The sequence below is a fragment of the Varanus komodoensis genome, unplaced genomic scaffold (assembly GCF_004798865.1).
Source record: "Varanus komodoensis strain SLA01 unplaced genomic scaffold, ASM479886v1 scaffold1, whole genome shotgun sequence".
Lineage (NCBI taxonomy): Eukaryota > Metazoa > Chordata > Lepidosauria > Squamata > Varanidae > Varanus > Varanus komodoensis.
Window position 1 is genome coordinate 84,727,766 of NW_025335268.1, and position 23,798 is coordinate 84,751,563.

Sequence of the window (23,798 nt, forward strand, 5' to 3'; positions counted from 1 at the left end):
TTCTATGCCGCCCCATTCGCTGAAGCCTCGGGGCGGCTCACAACATAAAATTAAAATATAATACAACCAAATATACAACAAAATTAACAATATAAAATAACTCACCCTGGCCAGATAAAATAAGCAAATAATATTAACAATTAAAATGACGTTTAAATAAAAAGGTATTCGCCTGGCGCCGAAAAACAAATAACGACGGCGCCAGGCAGACCTCTCTGGGGAGTGCATTCCATAGATTGGACACCACTGCAGAGAAAGCCCTCCTCCAAGTACCTACCTTCCTAATTTCTTTCACGGAGGCTTCCTGGAGAAGGGCCTCTCCCACAGATCTCAAGGGGCGGGTGGGCATATATGGACGTAAGCGCTCCTTCAGGTAACCAGGACCCAAGCCGTTTAGGGCTTTATAGGTCATCACCAACACCTTGAATTGGGCCCGGACTTCAATGGGAAGCCAGTGAAGCTGACGGAGGACTGGAGTCATGTGAACATAACGCCCAGTCCCCAACAGCAGCCTGGCAGCTCTATTTTGAACCAATTGAAGTATCCGGACCATCTTCAAGGGTAGCCCCACGTAGAGCGCGTTACAGAAGTCAAGGCAGGAAGTCACCAGCGCGTGTGTCACTGTCGCCAGGCAGTCGTACTCCAGGTAGGGGCGCAGCTGATGGATCAGCCGAAGCTGAAGGAAAGTGCTCCTCACCACTGCTGTCACCTGAGCTTCCAATGAAAGCTCTGGGTCAAGGAGCACTCCCAGGCTGCGGATCTTGTCCCTAAGAGGGAGTGCAACCCCATTCAGGACTAAGTTCAATTCACCCTCTCCGAAGCCCGATCTGCCAACCAACAGGACCTCCGTCTTGTCTGGACTGAGCTTCATTTATTGGCCCTCATCCAGCCCATTACCTTGGCCAGGCACCGGTTCAGTACGGCCACTGCCTCACCTGGATTATAACTTGCATTATGTTCTCCCTAATGTAATAAATGCATTATTAATAGCTACTGTGAGATTAGCTTATGACTCTGCTGAGGTGATGAGGATGAGAATCAACGAGGCATTCTTGGGATTTGAACTTAGAAGTTGGGCAAGACAGGTATAACAAGGACATTGCTGTAGGAACTCAGCTCAGGCATTTAGAAGGTACACAATGATATCCTGGGTGTGACTAGGGTGATCCAAGAAGCTCACCAAATCCGCCCTTGCATATCAAATTATTTTTGCCACCCTGAACTCTTAAAAGACAGTTTTCCCGAAGAAAATGTCTCTGAGATGTCTGGATGCTCCCCACATGCATCAAAATGCTAAATGCTGATTTTCCACCATTCTGAATCCCTTGGAGGGCTTCCATGAATGCAACAGACACTTCATGTGGAAGGTGGTAAAAACAAACTGGGCCAAGATACTGCTCTTGCTCTCTTTGTGTATTTACCCTACAAAGAGCTACTAGAATGACTAAATAGATTTGGCATGTAATGTGCTTATCACTGTGGCATTCCTCTTGAGTGGATAAGCTTGCTTTTGACTTGGCCCAAAGGAGCGTATTACCTCTTCAGCCAAATTCTCAGATTTCTGCACTTGAGGAAATTCCATATAAACAAATACAATCTGCCCCAGTCGAGCAATTTTTGGCTTGCAGTGCCTTAACTCATCAGCCAACCTACTTTTTCATTCTGTGTTCTGGCTAATTGGTTAAGGCAGTACAGGTCAAAAATTGTGAATCTATTGAAGCAGTTAAATTCAAAGGCAATACACGTCTGTGTGATTTAGAACTTCATTTTTATTGAAACTCAGCATGAACAGCAATCAATTAATAAAAACTTAATAACTGAGCTTGATGAATAGATGAGCTGAGCTGAAATGAAGTAAATTAATGAGGTCAAAAACCAAGGCCAGGCCAGGCCCTCAGGCTGCAATCTAGAACAGCAGCAGAAAACCAGCCTTGAACTGAGGAAGATCAGAAAGGAACTGTATAGAAATGTTTCCTAAGGACAACCACCCAGTGAATGGCATCAAGGCCTGAGTCGTCGCTGACAGATACATAAAGAATAACTAGAACAACTATAAATGTAAACCCTAGAGCCAACATGATAACATCACAATGACCAACTGGGCAGAATACTGTATGCCACCAAAGTGTACAGTTTTGTGGTGTTTTTACTAACAGTGACTAATTTGTTCTTTTCTGTTGATCTCTACCAGATGGTGTAGGATAACATAATTTCTAAACATAGGACAAGCTCAAAGCAAAAATTCCAGTATCTGAAATCAGCTTTCTGATAGTAATAGTCCTTTGGAACTACAGCTTGGTTAGATTTCTTCAATAACACAATTTCTTCATTGGTGTTCAACTTCAGAGCCAACATCTATCTTGTATTTGAGTAAATTGAATGCTCATATGATTCTGAGAAAGCCTTCAGACTGGCATATAGTGTAACTGTTCCATGATAAAGTTTAGCTTAATATTTCATTTATAATCTGTATGAATTACACTTTCTAACTGGCATTAAACACACAGTCTGCTTCTCCTTAATGTGCTTTAGTTTGTATGATTCATTTTGTGTTCATCTCTATATTGGAATCCCATGGCTTCCTATAGGCCTATTATGCCAAAGTGTTGTTTCTCAGGTACTTTCAGGAAAGGCCTTTACTCTAAAATTGCCCTGATTCACAGAATGTTATGACAATTTCCCAATGCTTCCTGAATATATATTTTTTATTATTATGAAAAGGTGGAATAGCTACACAGGGCCTTCTGGTAGTTACAAGTAGGAGTCCTCCATTTGGAAGCACTGTTACTAATTTATCCTGATTTTGCTACTTCAAATGTTTTCTATGCATCTTTCCTATTGTTGATGTTACTTTGTGATGCTTTGGCCAAGAAAGATGGTCTTCAAATAAATAATATATCTGTTCACATTTTTATTTATTGCATTTTTATACCACCTTCTCTCTGGGAGGTTCAGAACAGTTTAAAACAAATTTAAAATAAAATGCAATACAATAAAAAATTAAAACAGTATAACAATAAAAATTTGAGTAAAACCTAATAGCAGTACAAAGCTATATATATAGAATTTAAACCAGAAATTCAGAAGCAGTATAGCCGTATATAGAATTTAAAACAAATACAGAAGGTAAAATTCCTGGGAAGATGAGAAGGTCTCCACCTGGTGCTGAAAAGAGTATAATGTTGGTGCTGGTGAAGTTCATTCCACTGTTGGGATAGAACAACAAAAAGTAGCCACCTCCCCAACTTTGTTTGGCAAGGAATCCTTCAAAAGGATAACTGAAAACGATGTTTTGGTCTGGGCAGACACATGTGGGGGCAGAGAGCCCTTCGGTAACCCGGCCCCAGCTGTTTAAGGCTTTGAATATTCATAGCAGCACTTTGACTTGAACCCAGATAAGGATTGGCAGTCCATGCACATGATCCTATTGGCCAGTCCCTGTTTATGATCTTGCTACCTACTTTAGGACCAGCTGAAGTCTCCAGACTGTTTTTAAAGGCAGACCCAGGTATAAAACATTGCAGGAATCCAAACAAGAAGTTACTAGAAGATGGATAACCTTAGCTAGGCTAACCCTGTTCAGGATGTAGGCGGTGTAGCCATCTAAGCTAATAATAGGTGCTCTGCATCACTGACTCCGTGTGTCCATGCACGGATTCAGAACAAGCACTTCCACACCTGAATTTGTTGAAATGGGGTGGGGGGGGGAGCTCAGTGTAGCTGTTAAATACAATGGGGGATGAAACTGAGCACAGTGGAGCACCACAGCCTAATTGTCAAGGTGCAAAGCAATAATCCCCCAGCACCAACTTCTGGAATTAACCTTCCAGGTAGGAGTGGAATCCAACTCCCAACCCAGACAACCCATCTAGAAGGATGCCAAACTACCATGGGATTCTCTGCCTACTTGAAGGAAAAGAAAAAAAACCTGTGCAATTCTTTATTATGGCTGGAATATAGGCAAAAAAGCAATATTGTTGCTCTTACCAAATGAAAATAAATTCCTCTGTGAGAATATATTTCAATGCACTAAACACAAACACTCGAATGGATACAATTGACAAGATGCAATTGAAACTTCATGCTACAGTCATAGACAGCACTTTTTCAGGCAATTTATCTGCATAAGGAGAAAGAAAGGGAGAGAGAAGTTGTTAGATTCAATTTATCATTTATCAGCTTGAAAGAGCACTTAAGAAAAAAGATTGTTTCAGATTTCAGTGAGGAAGGAATTCACTGTTTTAAATATTAAGACTATTATCAGTCTGGTCCTTAAATAATTGTTACCAGCTGTGATTTTTAATAGCATGGCCTTTGTACTATGGTTTTTTAGAAAGAAGTGTTCCCAAGAACACACTGACATGTTCTTATCCCAAAGGAATATGTCTCTCAGGAAGCTGATTTCAGATACCTGCATTTCTTTCAGCCTGTTCTATTTTTAGGAGCTGCCTTATCTGAACCCCTATGATAGAGACCACCATCAAAGAATGCGTTAGCTGTTTATAGCAAAAACAGTAGAAGGCTTTACACATTGGGAGAAAAAAATCCCTGAAGGAATATTATTTGATATTCAAGGTCTAACCCTAGGATGCTCTCTGCAGGTCATTTGCTGCAAGTTGTATTTTGCAGGGGTGCTTTTCTAGCCCTGCCCATCAAAAGGCCTTGGGCAGTCCTTTTCCCAGTTGATATCCTACTTCTAACCTCAAGAGACCTCGAGAAAAGAAGATCCTTTACCCCAACAAATCCTCCTTGGGAATGGTGGTATTGGAGAACTCTATGTGGTCTCTTATGCCAAGTTAGAGAGAAGAACTAGCTATATCAGTTACCACAACTAGCCCAACCACAGGTGAATTTTGAAGTAGCAAATGCAATTTTGTGACTGATTCACACTGGCCAAAGCATAAGCTTCTGTGTAGACAACAGGGATTTCACAGGTTCTTGCCTCTCATCTGCAACCTGCTTTTGAATGCTTGGCAGATTCACACTGCCCAGGATGATATAAGGGGCTGGAGCCAGAGCAGAAAATGCGCTCAGCCCTGCTGGAACCTCCTTAGGCATAAACACCAGTCTCCTGTGCAAGGTACTCAAGTGAATTTGCCAGATTTAAAGTGCAGCAGGTTGCCCCTCCAGTCTTGCCCCCCTTCCCCCCGTTGCACTGCTGTGTGTGCCCCCACCCCTGGTAAAAAGCTCCATGTGTGTTTACTGACTATATATTATGTCTCCGGGAAGGGCTGTGCGATGGCTGAAGGCATGATTCCGCCTCTCTCTTGCCCTTCATGCTGGCAATGTCTGAGGAGGTCTGGTGTTGTCTGGACTGTATGAGGCAGGATCGTACTATTCCTGCTCATTTGTTTTAGGAAGCTACTGTGGAGAGAATTTGTCAGACATGCATACATCAGACCCCAAACTTAGGGTATACACAGTGTATAAAACTTATTTTCTCTCTATATATATTTCTCTGGTTATCTCATTTTTACTTTTGGGGGGAGAAGCATGAGTTGTGATACAATTTTAAATAAGCACTGCAATAAAATGCTGCAATGAACATTGATAAGGTAGCATTTATTCATAGAATTTAGAAATTAGTTTTACATTAGATTTTTTCATTGTGATTGTGAAAGCTTATGCTGATATCACTTTTATACATTGTGAGCAGATCCTTAGGCAGCTTTGAAGGCAGCTGTATTTTATAGGTCAATATCCATTTTCTGTAATTGTTACCTTTCCCATTTTATTTCTTCCCTAAAATATGTTGCTGTAAAAGCGGGCTGTTCTAGAATGTCAAGTGTACACGAATCATAAATTTCTGATCAAGAGTACAGCTTTTGAGACTGTGCAAAAATATGTATCTCTGTTACCATGTTAATTGTTTTTATATAACTTCTGATCTAGGGGTGTGGAACCACATTCAGTCAGACAGCTAAATTCAAATTTGAATAAGGGTTTTTTTTTTTTTTTTTTGGCGGGTGGGTGGGGGGAAGCAGAATCCAATAGCAGGTGGGGCCAAAACCCAATATATATATTACTGCCTGTATGTATGTCTTTGGAGAAGTATTTCAATCTTTTAGAATGGAGAAAAGCTGTCCCAAGCTGGGAAAATACCAGAGGCCAGAGGAAAAGAGAGATGTCCATCTGAGGAACTATGGAGGGCTGCATTTGGCCTCAAGGTGGGCCAGATTTGGCTCATGGACTTGAGATTCAGTACCCCTGCCTTATACCAGCCTTCTCCAACCTTGTGCCTTCCAGACACGTTAGGACTACAACACCCAGAAGTCCCAGAATGATCATAACCTTATTCAAGACTGTGACTTTCTGAATGGAATTGATCCATCTCTTACTTCGTCTTCATCTTCTGCCATTGACTTAGCAATATTCTTTACTGAGTCTTGGTTTCATATGATGTATGGAAAGTGTGACAGATATAGGTTTGCCATTTTGCTTCCAGGGAAAGTTCTGTTTTTTTTTTTTTTTTTATCTTGATCCATTTTTTTTTTTTCTTTTTTTTTTCATGGAAATTTTTTTTTTTTTTTTTTTTTTGATCTAGATCCATCTTTTTTGATCCATCTTTCTTTCTGTCAGTGTGGGTATTCACAAAGCTTTCTTCCAGCACCGTGTTCCAAATGCATCCATTTTCTTCCAAATGCTTAGGGATCAGGGATGCAATGGAGTGGTAATCTTGGCCTTGGTCTGCAATGAAACATCTCTATATATGATGATCAGAATCTTCCTTCATTGCTGACATTCCAGATCTCTGTCTTCTAATTTCAGGACTTCAGTCTCCCTTTGAAACAAGTGCAAAATTTGCATTTCTGCATTGGTGACATCAACAGTGTGCAATCCCTCTGTAGTCTTGCCTTTTGTTTTCCTAATGTTTGTCTGCAGTCCTACTTTTGTACTTTCTTCTTCCACTTTCATCAGCTATTGTTTCCACCCTTAGGTTTTCTTCAAACCTTATAATAAACTACCGTCATCAGGTCAGCTTAGCATCAGCCTTCTTTTAAGCAAAAGGGAAACCTTTGGAAAGCACAGCACGTTTCAGTCCATTTTCCTTGTTTATAACAATAGTCACTGTTTTTAGTGATTTACCAAATTATAGGTAAGGCACTGAAGTGGCGGTGGTGATTCAGATATGTGCTCCTTTCCCTAATAGTGCCCCTCCCAAATTCTTACCCTACTGCTCTTTTTATCTCTTCTGGGACTACGTGTGAGAATGCTAAGTATGATTCCATCCCCTACAGTGAAAAGCTGCTATAAAGGGGAAGGAGCAATGTAGTTGCAGTTATTTGGAAAATAACTTAGTATTATTTGGAACATGTCAGGCCCTTGAATCATCCAGCACAATATTGTCTACTCCAGTCACAGTGGCCTCAGTTTTTTCCCCCTAGCCCAGCTTTTCTTGATCATGTTAATTCAAGCTGCCAGTATGGAAGTTTATGCACACAGTTTATGCACACAGTGCCTACAAGCCTTCATCAACCTGTTCTCCCTCACAAGTGTTGGGAAGTGCCTGTAATTTCCAGCTAGTGGCCCTGCCCTAAATGGCAAACATGGGAGTTGTATTTCAACACATCTGGAGGGTGCCAGCTTGGAAAAGGCAGTTGTATCCTTTACTGCTGAGCAACAAGGTCTCTTACTAGAACATCATGGAGAACAGAAGTTAGTGGTGGGGGTGCAGGGCAATTTTGGACAAAGCGGAAGTAGGGGAAGGGTTCAGCTATGTACCTTCCCATACTTTCTCCATACTAAACCGAACACTTTGCTTTATTTCTGTTCTGTTTATTTCTGATTATTTAATAATCATTATTCTAAGGCTCAGACTATATGACATATTTAATATGCTACCCATCTTTCTATATTTTTAACTAACTATTCTTTACATTAATTTAATGTGGTTAGAAAAAATAATGGTGAGATTCTTAATGGGAGATGCAGCATATGGGGATAAAAAGCTAATTTGCACCCAAGAACAAAAACTCTCTTCAGTTGGATCTTGGATGCTTAGAACATTCTTGGTGGTTTCAATGCAATGGAAAGTAATTTCCTGAGGCTTCTAGTCACAGGGTGACAGGCAATTTTCATTCTACCTCATTAGCAGGGAAAAATGTGCTTTTTCCATTTTACACACTGAATTTCTCTAAGGATTCCTCCTGTCGCTAAAGTGAAGTAAAACAATATATGTCTGGGTGGTTTGATACTTGAGTCATGAAGTCACCATGCCTTGGCAGAGAATATTCTGTGATTTTCTTGGTGGCATGAAGGAAAGAAAGGGGCTCCTGGAACCCTATATGCCAATTGGGTTCATGTTTCTGGAGCTTTTGAAAGAATTCTGCATGTGTACATTTGTCCACCTTCAGTCTAATGTTGAACTGCTATTGACCAGCACGTTATTTGGCATCTGGAAGCACAAAATACCTGCACATTCTCAAAGTCCTTCATATGTTTGATACCCACAGGAACCAAACACCTGAACAGAACTTCTGTGTGTGCGTGTGCACGTGCAAAGAGCATGGGGAATATCCATTTGACTGTCTGATTGCTATGTTGTAATTTTGAAACCTCGATTCCAATAATTAGAAAAACAAAAGCCTAACTTTCTCACACTTTTCCCTGTTGAGATAGAGATAAGCAGAGGGGGAACCATAGAGGTTGCTTTATTGCTTTCTGGTCTGCCGAAGCCTTTCTAACAACATTAGCAATGAATGAGTTTTTGTGAAATATGTTCTCTGAGTAATATTTTAAGTATTGCTAATTCATTTGGAGGTGATTCAGTGATAACAGTAGATTCTTTCAATTATATTAAACTTTTGGCAATTGCATTTCATTTAATGAAATTACCCACTTAATGGTAAGAAAAAAAGAACTGATCTTGTGGACATACTGAAACAAATCAACACAAAGGCCTTTACAAATATTTCTTGAGATATTTCCTCTTGCTACTTTCTTGTTAAATCGTTACCAAAGGTGGTCTAGTAATCAGAACTCAGTGGAAACATTTGTTTTTGTATTCATGGCAGGAATATCAGTGCAAGAGTTATGTAGATGTTAACAAGAATTAGGAAAGATGAGTGATATTTGAACTCATTGAGGTTCTCTGATTCCCACCTGAATACTCATCTTACCTTATTCTTGCACTCATGTGTGTGCATCTTTTTATCTCTTTGAATGTGAATACAGTCTTGTAAAATTGCTAATATTCCCTGTGAATAGGACACACCTGTCTGATTTATGAACTGGAATGAAATTCTCATATATTCTGAGACTCAGTGTGGTATGGTGGTGAGAGTGTTGTAGGGGGGCGGATTTTGGAGATCTAGGTTCTAGTCCATGAAGCTCACTGGGTGATGTTGGACCAGTCGTAGACTTATGTAAGCTGCCTTGGCATCCTTGCAACAGGAAAAAAGGATATAAATGCCATGTAATGATGATGATAATGTAACTATTATATTGATAGGAACATCATTGCTGTAGCCATCAGAACAAAACTGTGAGAAAGGAAATGTGGCTTGTACACAGGGATGGGGGAATAACTTAGTTTAATTTGCATTTTTCATATCAAGAAGTGAATCAGAATGCAGTTCTCTTTTGCTATTCTTTGTTCTCTGGATTTTGCATCACATTTCTAGAACCCAAAGAAATGTGTAGCAAAATGCATCAAATAAGAGGAAAACGTGCAAGGAAATGAGTATGTTAGTGAAGGAAATATACAAATAAAACATTATATAAGAGAGAATTGCTGACAAAAATGTATATTACACAAATATGCATACATAAAATGTGTAATAGGCAAATATGTGCATAAAATATGTATTAGGACAATATAACAATGTGTAGATATTTCCATAATGAGTTTAAATAAATTGTTGTGAGCAACAAACAGGCCAAACTGAAGTCTAGGGGGAAAAAAAAAAGAGAGAGAGGGACAGAGATACCAAAACTTACAAATTTACTCATCCCTACTAGTGCCCCCTTTCCCCAGTTTTCCAGATTTCACCCACAGAGAAATGATGTCCACATTCTTTGAATGTGTGTACAGACATGCATCTCTCCGGATGAGATCTAGTAGCACGGAGAGAGGTGATACAATTTAGTGGGGGTAAGTGAATGCCATGATACTGTGGTGAGTGAAAAATTAATATTTTCAGAAGGAGCCATCTATTTCCCAGAGGCAGCATAGGATGGAGGAGCCCGGATTTATTTTTACTGCTTAAGTAAGGTCTCAACTGTGTTTAATGCTATGCTAAACAGTTTGCAATCATATCTAAGCCAGAAAACACCAGTAGAACATCCGAATCAGCTTGGAGTTATTAAACTATAGACAATATTCCTATTTTCCACCTTTCTTCTGCTCCCCTTCTCTTGGAAGCTCTCTCTACAGATGTACTTAAGAAGAAATTGGCTCAGTAATGCTTTATCACCAATACTCAAACCCGACACATTCACTGCATTCAGATATCACCCTTTCAATACCTTAAACTATGGTTTGTAGGGTGGGAAATAAACCCAAGTGAAGTCAGCTTTGTTCATTTACTATTGATTTGCTGACTTTAATTAATATGTATCGGGCATTACCCAGTGTGGGACAGTCCATCAGCTCTCATGACATTGTGCTTGCGGAAAAGACTGCTCATAATGTGGGAAAGAAGCACTTGCTAGAACAACCCAGGAAACTAGCCAGAATGGCCACTTCTGGAGTGGGGTGAGTCAGTGGAGGAAACCTACAGAAGCTTTGTTTTGTCCCATTTCAGAAATGGCCATTTTCTAGCTGCATTATCCTGGGTCAGTTCTGTCACTTATTCCTGCTGGCTGAGAAACAGCAATGAATCCTGCCCAGTGTGTTCAACTGCTCTGAAGATTATATTTTGGAAAAGCAGGCTAGAGATATTTGAAATGTTTTACATGTTTCTAGCATGATCAAACCTGTAGTTCATCATTTCACAAACAATGGTCTGAATGAGGATTTATAAAGTTATATTAAAATGTAGTTTGCAGTTCAGGTTTGCAGTGTTCCCTCCAATTACAGATTGACCATTCAGACATAATGATGGGCTGTGATTTGATCAAAATGACTCATTAAACCGAATTTGTAGGGGGTGAAGAAAATGGGAGCTAGAAAAAGAATGTGCCGGAACACAGGGCTTATCTCTAATCCTCTCTGATCATGCTTTGGAAGCAGCAGTGTGATATCTGAATGGAATTGTAATCTTTCTCCTAACTAGTACATGTTCTGCTGTAATTTCCTAACTAAAATTTGATGTTTTCAAACCATCTTCTACATAAAGTGAATTGTCTCTCCCACCCTCTTTTTTATTCATTTTGAAAAAGTGTAATTGTACATCCGCTTCAAAATATGTTTTTATTATTACGTGAATGCCCATACTATCCAATATGATGTATCCTGTTGCACTCAACCACCATGTTTATATAATTTTAGGTTTTAGAGAGCTCCAGCTTAGAATTCGTCCAGGCATTAATTATTCAGTACCAGTGTATGTAGCTAATATGAGCATTGTCCTGCTACATTTTTGTTGCTCCTTTGTGAGTAATTAACTTTTTATTGTGTATATTGTGCATTTAGGTTTGCTTCTTTTTAGTCAATGGGGAGAGGGAACATATTTAAGTTTACATTTCTCCAAAGGCTCAGTAACTCATTTCAAGACTTGTGGATTCAGCAAGCATCTTGAATGTCTTGTAAATGTTAACAAAAAGGAATGTCAAACTTATATAATGATGGGCACCTCATATAGGCAGGTGTTGATATTTACCTTGGGTATCTCTAATCACGCTGGTATACTATTGTGTTGATTTGACAGAGGGTCAAGAACCAAGCAGGGAATATGTAAGGTATCTTTTCATCTTCTGAAGAAGAGATGAAGAGCAATGGGAGAGGAGAAAACTCAAGGGTGGTCTTTAGGCAGAGGAGATCTCTAATGGGATTGGTAACTCCTTTCATTGCAGATTGTTCACAGAACATTAGCAGCAATGCTGGGCTCTCTGGCTGCCCTGGCTGCCCTAGCTGTGATTGGTGATGTAAGTAGCAAAATCTTATTTTCATTTTACACACCTTCTGTATACAGATTCTTAGTGCTACAAATAGCCTTGCTGTGATTAGCAGCAGTTTCTGAACATCTATGAAAAGTTGCTCATAACTGACTTTCAGTATTTAGTGGAGGCACTAGGATTTGTACATGAGTATGCATGCACCAACAGGGAGACATGAAATATTTTAAAGATATGTGGTGGTCCAGTGTTAAATTAAAAATTAAATTCAAAAAGTATCCGAACCCGAGAGAAAAGTGACGGTTGATGAGTATTATTGAAGGGTAGCACTAGAAACTCCCTGTTCTGGGCTCAGTGCCTTCAGCCTCAGTCTTGACTGTTTCCCCACCTTTCTCCCTCTGCTTGCTGTCTGGCTTCTCCCTCCACAGCCAAGCTTTGCCGTCAATGCATGGTAGGCAAGATTGTGCCATCAGTTGCTCAGTCTTTGGTCCTCTCCCTTCCTTATCAGTTGGACTTGAATACAAGAGGAGCCTTTTCTGAATGATCATTTGGCAGTCCTTGCACTGCCAGAACAATCTAGGACCCCTCTGTCCCATTTTTCTGCTTTGTGGAGTCTCACAGTCATTTCATCAGTTCTCCCTGTGGAGTTTTTAATATTGGCTATTCAGATGAGGGACAAAAATGTTTCAATATGTTGAAAGCCGTTGATAAATATACAAATCATGCCAAGGCAAGGCTTAGTAATCTGCTAAAGGAATACTTTATCTGCTCCTTGCAGAGTCATGGAAGAGACTGCAGAGGTTTCCTTGGCAGTCTGTTGATGAGGATGGTCCTGTTCTGTGTGGACCATGATTAGCCTTTGTAATGCTGCACCATGGTGAGAAGAAATCATAGAAGGGAGTGAGGAATTCATATGGGAAGGGGAGGGATCTCATGATCCCATAGTTAAAAGACTAGGAATAGCACAGTTTCAGGTGTTTTGAGGGTACTAGGCAAGATGGTCCAATTCCTCCTGCACCATCGTTGTCAGCAGCTGGTGTTGCTCCTCATCCTCGTTCTCATTGTTACTTCCACTGGCTTGCTTGACTGGCAAAGAGTTGATGAGCAAGTAAGTGGTGGCATCCAGTCTTCCTCATTTTCATCACCTCTAGGCCAGAGGGAGAGGCAGATGAATAAGCAGGTTGCAATGATGAGAGGAGGACCAAGCCCAGGAAGTTCTTAGTGGCCCCCTGCTCGGCTCTTGCAGGTGTTCAGTCGTTCCTGCTCTTGTTCTGGCCCTGTACCTGCACGAAAGAGTCTGTGGGAACAAAGTTCCCCAAACTGTGAGGCAGCACAGTGTCTGTATACATTTTTTACTAGACATTTCCTGTAGATCGCACTTTTAAGCTCACCTGAATCCCGCCTATGTGGGTGTTCATCTGTACACACACACGGACCTTATAAATTCAACGAAGGTGTGCACATGAGCCTTCTTCCTACGTATTCCTTTGTTTCTGGCTCCCTGAAAGAACTCTGTGGAGAGAGGTTGGAAGAAACTTTTGTTTGGGTGAATGCACTTTACAGGCCCCATTTCAGTCACAAAATGGCAGGTAGGGACACTGCTCACATGCATACTCACATCTGCACCCCTACTTTTTTATGATTCTTCTCATCATATTTCTCATTTTTCCCAGTTTTAGAATTGTTCTAACTACTTAACATGACACATCTTATTTCATCATTATTTGTTTTCCGGCGCCAGGCGAAGACCTTTTTATTTAAGCAGCATTTTAAATGTTAATATTATTAAATTTTATCTGGCCAGGGCGGCTTATTTTATATTTTATATTTTATATTGTATATTTGTATTTTATCTTAATGTATATATTTTAATGATCTAACTTATTGTTGTAAGCTGCCCCGAGGCTTTGGCGAATGGAGCGGCATAATAATGTTTTAATAAATAAATAAATAAATAAATAAATAAATAAATAAATCTTGCTGAAGCAGCTTAAATCCACCTTTTTCACCTCAGACTCTAAGTTCTTTAACAGTTCTTTAATTGTTCCTCTATGGATGTCTTCTGTAATATCCACAGGAAGACACTGTAGGATATTTTCTTGTCAGCAGAAAACCAAGTAAAGCACTTCGTAGTCCATTTATTTTTATAAAGTGGCAAATGATAATACTCATATATTACTTAATGCTGGTACCTTGTAAATGAACTCTTCAAATTGTTAGCGTTTTCCCAGGCTAATAGAGAATTTTCCGCTTTGGGTTCCTTGCAAAAAGTCTAATTAATTTTCTTCAAAGTACTTTTTAGCAGTACTCCTAACATCTCCTAACATTTGTTTTTTTTTTTAAAGAAATAAATGGAGTTTGCATTTCTAAAGCTAATGACTAGGTAGGAGATCCATGGGATTAAATGATAATTGCACTCTTTACTTGCAGAAGCCGAGCCTGGTCAAAGTAGTAGCATGGATAGATTATGAAACTCTGGCACTTTTGTTTGGAATGGTAATTAAAATCTTCTCTGTATATCTTGTACCCTAAACAGTCTGCAGTTTTAAAAACATAAAAATGGAATTCTTGTGAAAAGTTACAATGTACTGCTTTGGGGAACTAAAATTATATTGATTCCCTGTGAAGCTATTCCAATTTGGAAATTTAGAAAGCCAGGCTATCTACAAGTTGACAGGGATCTTGATTGAATCTGGGCAAATTCAAGGGTGTCCCATTGTAGACTAATTTTATCAGAAATATGCAATCTTCAGGACCTGGTCCATTGAACTTGGGACTAGGAGCAGGAGATGAACAAACCTACAAGTTTGCTAGAAAGATTATTTTATATTGCTGCCATTTTGGTCTAAAATTCATGGCCCTGGCCTGTTGGTGCTTCCAGATGGGGTTTTGATTATGTAATCACCCTGCCTCACCTGCAGTATTTTTATAGGGATTCCAGATATTTAAAACCATTCCTTGCTTACCTACTATTTGGCCATTTTTTTTCTTACCAGGAGAAAAACATCAGTTATAGAGGGAAAAGCCGAATGGCTGCACAATGCCTTCTGATTGATAGTGCTAGCAGTTTTCCATCTGGTAGTCTCTTGTTTTGCTACTGTGGTGTATTAGTGCAGATCCAAAGCAGAAATTCAAAGCTTGGGCTGCCTGCCTGCTGACTATAATGGGGAAATCAACAAATTGGGTGTAGTTTGCAGCACAGTAGTTTCTTCTGACGGCACGCAGACTGCCAATTTCAGACAAATACCTGAAGGTGGGTTGATTGCAACATCTCTTCTGCCTCTACATTTGTCCCCAAAGCACTGTGATTGGAAGTGAACACTGGAGAGCAGCCCTGGTATAGTCATTCCTGGACTGGAAGCTAGAGGTAGGGATGAAAGAACCTGGGCTTGAGTTTGCTGAAATTCTACAAACTTCACTTTGAAACTTGGTTTGGCTCACTCCTACTTTCATTTGCAACATGGTTTTTCATTCTTTTGCACATCTAACAAGGGAAAAGTGCACATTTGTGCACATTTTGCAAAAATGTACTTTTCCCCATTCACAGAAGTATGAACATGCTTAAATTCTACATGTCAAAATACAAATTAAAATGCATTTCTCAATTGTGATTGCGAGTTCAAGGATGTATAATTTTTAAATGTGCTCCCCATTGGAGTCATGAAGGGGCAAGTTGAGATGATTTGTGAACTGAATGGAAATTCTAATTCGCTCCTAACTGTGAGTCACAAAACTATCCCCTTCTCCCATTTTCCTTTTCCAGAGAGCTTGCCAGTGGGATGCTTAAAACTCTATCTATTTTGGGCTCAAACTAGCTATGCTTCAAAGCAGATTTGAAGCTTTGGAAACAGTCTGCTTCACTTTGGACCACTTGAGACAAGAGACATGTTGCTTTGCAGGCAGTCCAACTATCTCCAAAACTGGCTGAAATTTTGAACGTTGATCCTTCAAAAGATTGGGTGGGGGAAGGGTGATGGTGCATTCTTATTCAAAATAATTTCACTCATTGCAAGAGTTATTTTTGAAACTTCTCTTCTATAGATGCTTTTAGTTGCCATCTTCTCCGAAACTGGATTTTTTGATTATTGTGCAGTAAAGGTAAATCTGTTTTTATTTATTTATTTCTTAATGGCAGCAAATAAAAGAACATTTAAGACTTTTTCAGGTTAATTGCTTGCTTCAGCCTAGTTATACTTTGTATCTTATAAGTGATAGGTAAAGACTATGGGTATCTTCCTATGCCAGATGCCGGCTGAACTTCAGGAAGAACTTCCTGACTGTTCAAGCCGCATGCCAGTGGAACCAATTACCTAGGAAGGTTGTGGGCTCTCTCACACTAGAGGCATTCAAGGTGCACCTGGTTAAGCCATCAGGGATGGTTGGTTTAGCCTGGAGTCCTGCACTGAGCAGGGGGTTGGACCCGATGGTCCTCTGGCCTCTTCCAACAGCTGTTCTATGATTCTTGAGGTTAAGATTCTTCTCCACCCTACTGAAATTGCTAGTACTTAGGAGGACTCAGAGCTAAATGACACACCACATGAAATGTGTAGCATGTTGCGGATCCTAACTTTAATGTAATCATGGGTGTGGTCCAAAAGAAGAAGCTAGGATCACTTAAACTGGGGGTGCAGAAACTTTTTGCCCCTAAGAGCCAAATCACATTTTCTTGTGGGGGGGGGGTCCAGAAAACACTATAATGCATTGGAATACACATGCATGGGTTGGGGAAGACACATATATGGTGGTAGGGAGGTTCCCAATATGAGAAGGGAGAGGTGAGACACACACACACACACACACACACACGACAGGCTGGAGGACTGATGGGCCACCAGAAATGGATTGCTAGATCACAATTTTTGCACCCCTGACCTATATATTACACAAGTAATGTATATAATATAGTCTTTGAGGTCTCCTTCCCACATGACTTGGTGGCCACAGTGAATGTCTACAACTATCTGTACAGTGGCTTGTAGCCAGTCTCAGTTTCCTGCTTCACACCTCTCTGTCAGATACATATTAGCAACATTTTATGTATGCTAATAAAATGCAATGTTAGGCATGGCCTGCTTTACTCACACTGCACTTTAGGGAAATCTGTCTCAGTCAGTATAGTCATCATTTTCAAATAGGCACATGGGATTCATTTTGCTCTATCATGTCATGTTCATTTGCCAGAACCCCAAAACATGTGAGCAGACAAAATACCGCAAGGTGAACTAGTTTAGTTGAAAATTGAAATATACTTTTTTAAATCTTCTCTTTACAACCAAACTAAGTGAGGCTCATGCACATCATAATATACCATTATTCAGTGTTAAATCTGAATCTAGCTGCTGTGACTCACTCTTAGCTGTATTTACACCTAAATTCTGAGTCCCCTTTACCTAAGGGATCTTATACTGCAAATAACTGGAAAAGCCTGTAAGAGCAACGGTAAGAACAATGAAAGGTGGTACTTGATCTCTGGGCAATGTTGCAGGCCCCCCTCTCAGAAAAACTACAGAGGGAAAGACATGAAAAGTTGTTGCTATAAGGTCCCTACATCTGTTCTGAATGGAATAAAACTCCCTTCTGAGCTTCCTGGCACACCTGTCGCCAAGCTGTAGGCCCAGGAGGGACAGCCTGCAAGATAAGGCTGACTCCGGTCTTCAGAAATGCAAGGTTTTCCCCAGCCCCCAGCTCAGGAAACCAACAGATGCATCTTGCCCAAGCAATAATTCTCCATAAATTAGCAGAACACTGAATATGCCTCTTGATTTGAAGTGGTGCCCCACATTAAATTGTTCACCAAGTGCTGCTGCGTTGTTAATCATTGCATTCATCTTCTTTACCAATTGCATTACCTTTTCTCTGTGTGTCTATTCATTAGGCTTACAGACTCTCCCGAGGCAGAGTGTGGGCCATGATTATCATTCTTTGCCTTATTGCTGCAATCCTGTCAGCCTTTTTGGATAATGTTACGACCATGCTCCTCTTTACTCCAGTGACCATAAGGTACATTTCATTTTTCCGTAACATGTTTTATTTATATTTATTGTGTTACATTTAGATACTGTACTTCCCTCTGGACAGCTCAAAGTTGATCTCACAAAAATCATCAGCAGCACCACAATTTATTTCATTTCTGTACCACCCAAATAGTCAAAGCTCTCTGTGCAGTTACTGACAATTCATAATTTACTGATAACTCTGTGCAGTTACTGACAATTCACAGAATGCAATAAAATACAGAATAAAATAAAATACTGCAAAATGAAAATGAAGTTAAAAACTGTATTTCAATACAAAATACAGAATTTAAACCAATTTATACAGCAAAAGCAGTTTGATATGGCTAGACCTGTTACAAGAAAAGGCAACTGACAGAAGCTGCCTATATGCTGTTAAAAACCATTGAATGCCTTGGCATAGAGGGCAGTCTTACCCTAACACAGAAAGACAAACAGAACGTGTGCCAGACAGGTCTAAGTGGGGAGATCATTTCATAATCGGGGGGCTACCACTGAGCAGACTCAATGCCTTGTTGCCACCTTCTGAGCATACCTTGGAGGAGGCACTAGGAGGAAGATAATGAGCAGCAAACGGACACAAACGTGGAAATAATAAAAATGCAATAAAATGCAAACAGAACATCCACTGTGGAATGTTCCTGTCCAGTGGGCCAGTCTGCCAACCATACATTCCTCCACCATATTCCATACGATTCCTCTTCCCACCCAGTTTTTGCATTTCCTTCCCAACAGTTGGTCTTTACAGTGGTTTCACACCTGAGTATTTTCTCCTTCTGTAAAGTTTGGGGTTCCTTGCAAGGTTACCGATATCTCCTTCTTGCAGTACCGTTATTGTTACATGGAGAGCCATACTTATTTGTGGGCTTCAGAAAAGTAGGGAATGATAACAGATTCAGGGTAAAATATGGCACAATGATGGAAATGCCAGTGATGACAAGCTCCATTTGTAGCAGGAACATCGCACTGAGGGACAGGTGCCTTAGCTTGAATTAGATGAAAACCATCTTCCATTAGAGCTGTCATTTGCCTTGTTAACAAATCATCCTGGGGGGGTGATTTTCATCTGAGAAAGTGCTGGAAGAACTGGTTACATGCGTCTGCCTTGGTTTGGCTCCGCTGAGGTTTCTATTTGCTAAAAGATAGAACTGATTCTTGATTGGGAGATCTCCAATATTTCCTTCTATTTTGCTTTCAGTGGCAATTGAAAATTTAATCCAATGTATCAGCCATTAGTACAATTCAGAAAATACCTTCTAAAGATTAATATTACTGTTTGCTTCCATCCTTTTGGCAAAGAATGTTCAGTGCAAAGCAGGGATATAATGACTCTACAGAAGATTGGTGTATGAAAACATTGTTTAATAACTTGTCTCCTTATGCATTTCACTTTGGGTTTGAAGTATGTTCACCCAGAAGTGGATCAATGGCTATCCGTTCTCCTTAATTATACTGTCAGCCAAGAGCTTCATTGTCATGTAGCAATTTTCAGTTTATTTGGCTTGATCAGAACTGTATTTTGCACATTTCGCTTCCTAAACTATACTTTGTGGCTCAATACTTTTAAAAAGCCTGTAGATATTTGGATAGCAATTATAGTAGAAACTGATGAAAGGTCCTGCTGAAGCAGTCTTCTCGAATAGCGATCATCATTCCCTACAACATGAAAGGCTGCTACTTTTGGATGAAATGAGTACACTTATCCGTCTGTATCCAAGTTAATGAAATTGTTACTGTTGCATGTATTTTGAAATGCATCTTCACAGAGCACAAATAGCAGCAACTTTTAAAGTATAAATACTAATAGAGAAGTTGAGTGACCTGTAAATCAGTTAATTATATTTTCAGTGACTTCCTATTTCTGGAACATTATGAGTTTTGCTAGTCTTAGATGATGATGATGATGATGATGATGATGATGATGATGATTTGTTGTTGCTGTTGTACTTTATCATACTGACTTGTTTGTCTTGAGCTGGCTTCATCCTTGGGCTTAAAAAATCCCCCACTGCATCTTGTTTCAGAGAGATCTTAGAAAAGAAAACTGTATCTGTTGTAGGTGGCTCAATGATCTATCAATCACTTTATTCTCCTCTTTTCTGCCTTTTATTTTAAAGTTGCAAATGTAGTTCCTGACTCTATAGGCCAGGGGAGGCATTTGTTCCTATGGCAGCTCCTTCTGCCTATGGGGAATGAGAACTGGAATGGGAAAGGGAGTTGGAACAGGAATGGGACCTGATTTTTCTGAACTTTTTTTCTGAGAATGCTCTGAAAAGACCAGGCCCATTCAAGACCCAAGGAGATGGGCTTAGGTGTCAGTACTGAACCTACCAGGAGATTATGGTGGCCACTCATGGACTCTCAATAAAGAAGATGTGCATCACCAACAAAGAGGTCAAAAAAGGGTGCCAGTTGGTCTATGCTAATATATATGATGATACAGATTTAGAAATAAAGATTATAATTTAAATAGAATCCAGTTCATCACATCAGAGCGTGAACGACAGCGGCATGGTGAATGGTGGGTCTGGCTGAGTTGGCTGTCTATGTGCAGTTGACAGGTAACTTCAAAGCCAACCTCTCCCTTGTGGTGGTTCTTTACTTTTAAATCCAACTTGGACTGGACAATCCTTCTATAGCAGACTGCTTTAAAATTCAGGACAGTCTTTGGTAACTACTCAGACAGAGAATTGTCCTTTATAAAGGAGAACATACAGCTATAGCAGCCTTAAACTGCAGCTCTCTGTAACTGAGAAGTTTGTCTATGATGGCTTTTGCAAATGTATTTTGTTGACATCACCCACATTTTGTCTCATATATTTTATTTCTCTGGAAGGCTGCATAGGGCAGCTTGGACTAAAAGGATCCCAATGATAATTTGTAAGCTATTCACACCCAATGTACTGTGCATGAATCTGTGCATCTTCTAACATAACTGAATTAATAACAGTTGCCTTATGGATATGTAAAACATAGGAACTCCAGATATACATAGATCTCATCCTAATACCCCACCTGCCAGCCTGATCAAGGTTTTAAAACCTCCCTCCCTCTTCAGGTACCATATTTAACGGAGTGCCTTTAAGCATGTAAAGTGAGCCATGAGAAATAATCTGTTGATCTCTACATATGGAGCATGGACACGAGTTCAAAGGAAGGTCAGCCACAGGGCCTCTCATTTAGCGATTAAGCCAGCCTACATAATGAGAGCCCTTGATTTAATGAATGTTTTTTGAGAGAATCCATATGTACCCATTGTCAAAGAACAACTAAGCAAGTGAAAGAAAGCTTTTCAAGTTCCTGGAAACACATTCTTCTAGATGCATTTCTGTATTAAAATCCATTCATCTTCTCGAAACCCAAGCAACTCCTGCCCTTGTTATCAAAATAGCTATTTCATCTATGTGAACAAAGATAACGGCTTTATCCATCCAGTGGTATTTGGATACTAGCAGAATGAATACCATTTCCCTGTAGCTCTTGTGGCCACCCAAACTAATCTAGATGGTTGAGGGATCTTCCAGAGCATATTTCTGGGCTACAGAGGAAGGAGAAGTCCTATTCCAGAAACAGAAGTCTACTTGTGTGTAGACCAAGGTTTAGATTTGAACAAGGTCCACCAGAACTTAGAGATAGGACTGAAATTTTTAGGGACTTTAGACAACAGCTCCTATCACCCACAATGGATCATTCTGACCAGGGATGATGAGAATTGTATCCAACATACCTATACGGTGCCAAGCTGAAAAAGGCTGTTCTAAAAAACCATCCTGCCTGTTGGTTTGTATTATTTATTTATTTAAAACATTTCTATGCCGCCCCCATCGCAACAAAGCCTCGGGGCGGCTCACAACAAAAACAAAAACATACAAAATCATACAAAAATTATACACTAAAAATATTAAAACCCGGTGCATCTCGGCTTAAAATTTTTTAAAAATCCTACATAATAAATTAACACTTAAAATAAGTTTTAAATAAAAAGATCTTAGCCTGGTGCTGAAAAACAAATAATGATGGCATCAGGCAGACCTCTCTGGGGAGCGCATTCCATAGGTGGGGCTGAAGACTGGTTTATTCACTTCTTTTACCTCTTTGATGAGGTTAAGCTCCATCTTCCAGGCCCTAATGGTAACGCTTCCCTTGGTGAAATGTGTATTGATCATTTGCTTGATGAGTCTATTTACCTGATAATAATTTAGAGGTGCTGACATTTTCCAGACACTTTGGCATGCCTTAAAAAATCCATTGTTGGTTAAATATGCAGAATTTAATTTTTTTAAAGTCTGGATTTGTATCCTGGTGCATTTCCCTTCCTGTCTTGCCCTGTTGTGTTAGTTGTTCACTTTATTTTGCTGCTGCCTTTAGGCTTCCTCAATCCAATTTTAAAATGGTGTTGTAAGCTGCTATTACCATGGTGATGAAGCTTAGTAACAAATTCTCCTGATTCCTTAACAATAGGGCTTTAGTTTTTTTTACCAGGGATGCATGTAATATGATATTATTTTCTTGTCACATTTACTGGTAAACTCAGTATTTTTTGGAAAAAGATAGTCCATGGCTTGTATTTTAAACTGTTATTGTTAGACTAGCTCATTTTCACTTACATTTTTGCTTCTGCATATGAATAATGGTAAATCTGATCTAAGCATGGATCCATAAGTTTCCTAGAGCATCACTTAACAGTTTACTGATCCCTTCATTATCATTGATTTTATAGACCCTGGAGGGCAAAATCACTTGCAAAATATGCATTATGTGCTCTATTAAATGGTCTATGATTTCTTAAAGAAAATAATATCATTTTATGAATAATTATTATCACTTCATTGAGATGTTCTACAATGCATTTACATGTAGATATTAATTAACATTAGAGCTCTACTGTGACATAGTGGTTAAGAGCGAGGACCTGGGACTGAGGCAATCTGGATTCTATTGCCACTCCGCCATGGAGCCAACTGGGTGACTTTGGGCCAGTCACAGATTCTCAGCCCAACCAACCAGTTGTTGTTATGGGGATAAGTTTGGGAGCAGGAGGAGGAAAGAGTTCTTTCCTCCTGTAAGGCAAAATGCAGGATATAAATCTAATAAATAAAAAAATAAGAATATACCAGTTTTCATTTGAATAAATCTTGAGGTAGTTTTCAGTTTCAGTTCAAATTATTCTTGAAGTAATGTAACAAACAGCAAGATATTGTTGGACTTCAACCTCTGCCAGCACCAGATGGATTTCAAAAACATATGAACTGCATCAAGTTGCCCATCCCCCCCGCTTCTCCTCCTCATCATCATGACTGGACGTTATGTTCACATGACTCCAGTTCTCTGTCAGCTTCACTGGCTCCCCATTGAAGTCCGGGCCCAATTCAAGGTGTTGGTAATGACCTATAAAGCCCTAAACGGCTTGGGTCCTGGTTACCTGAAGGAGCACTTACATCCATATATGCCCAGTCGCCCCCTGAGATCGGCGGGAGAGGCCCTTCTCCGGGAGCCCTCCGGGAGAGAAATTAGGAGGGTGGCTACTCGGAGGAGGGCTTTCTCAGCAGTGGCGCCTAAGTTATGGAATGCGCTCCCCAGAGAGGTCCGCCTGGCACCGTCGTTATTTGTTTTTCGGCGCCAGGCAAAGACCTTTTTATTTAAGCAACATTTTAAATGTTAATACTACTGAATTTTATCTGGCCAGGGCGGCTTATTTTATATTGTGTGTTTTAAATTATTATGTCTATTTTATATGTATATTTTAACTTATGTGGTTTCATTTATTGTTGTAAGCTGCCCCGAGGC

At 39.8% G+C, this 23,798-nt stretch overlaps 1 protein-coding gene across 1 annotated transcript in view; it reads left to right on the plus strand.

The window, feature by feature from the left end:
* OCA2 (OCA2 melanosomal transmembrane protein) overlaps positions 1–23,798 on the plus strand; it is a 181,797-nt gene that overhangs the window by 50,962 nt on the left and 107,037 nt on the right. The window contains exons 9-12 of the mRNA XM_044449808.1: positions 11,956–12,027; positions 14,428–14,493; positions 16,039–16,095; positions 17,873–17,997. Of these exons, the coding sequence (XP_044305743.1) occupies positions 11,956–12,027; positions 14,428–14,493; positions 16,039–16,095; positions 17,873–17,997 (320 nt within the window). The remainder of the gene's footprint in view (positions 1–11,955; positions 12,028–14,427; positions 14,494–16,038; positions 16,096–17,872; positions 17,998–23,798) is intronic.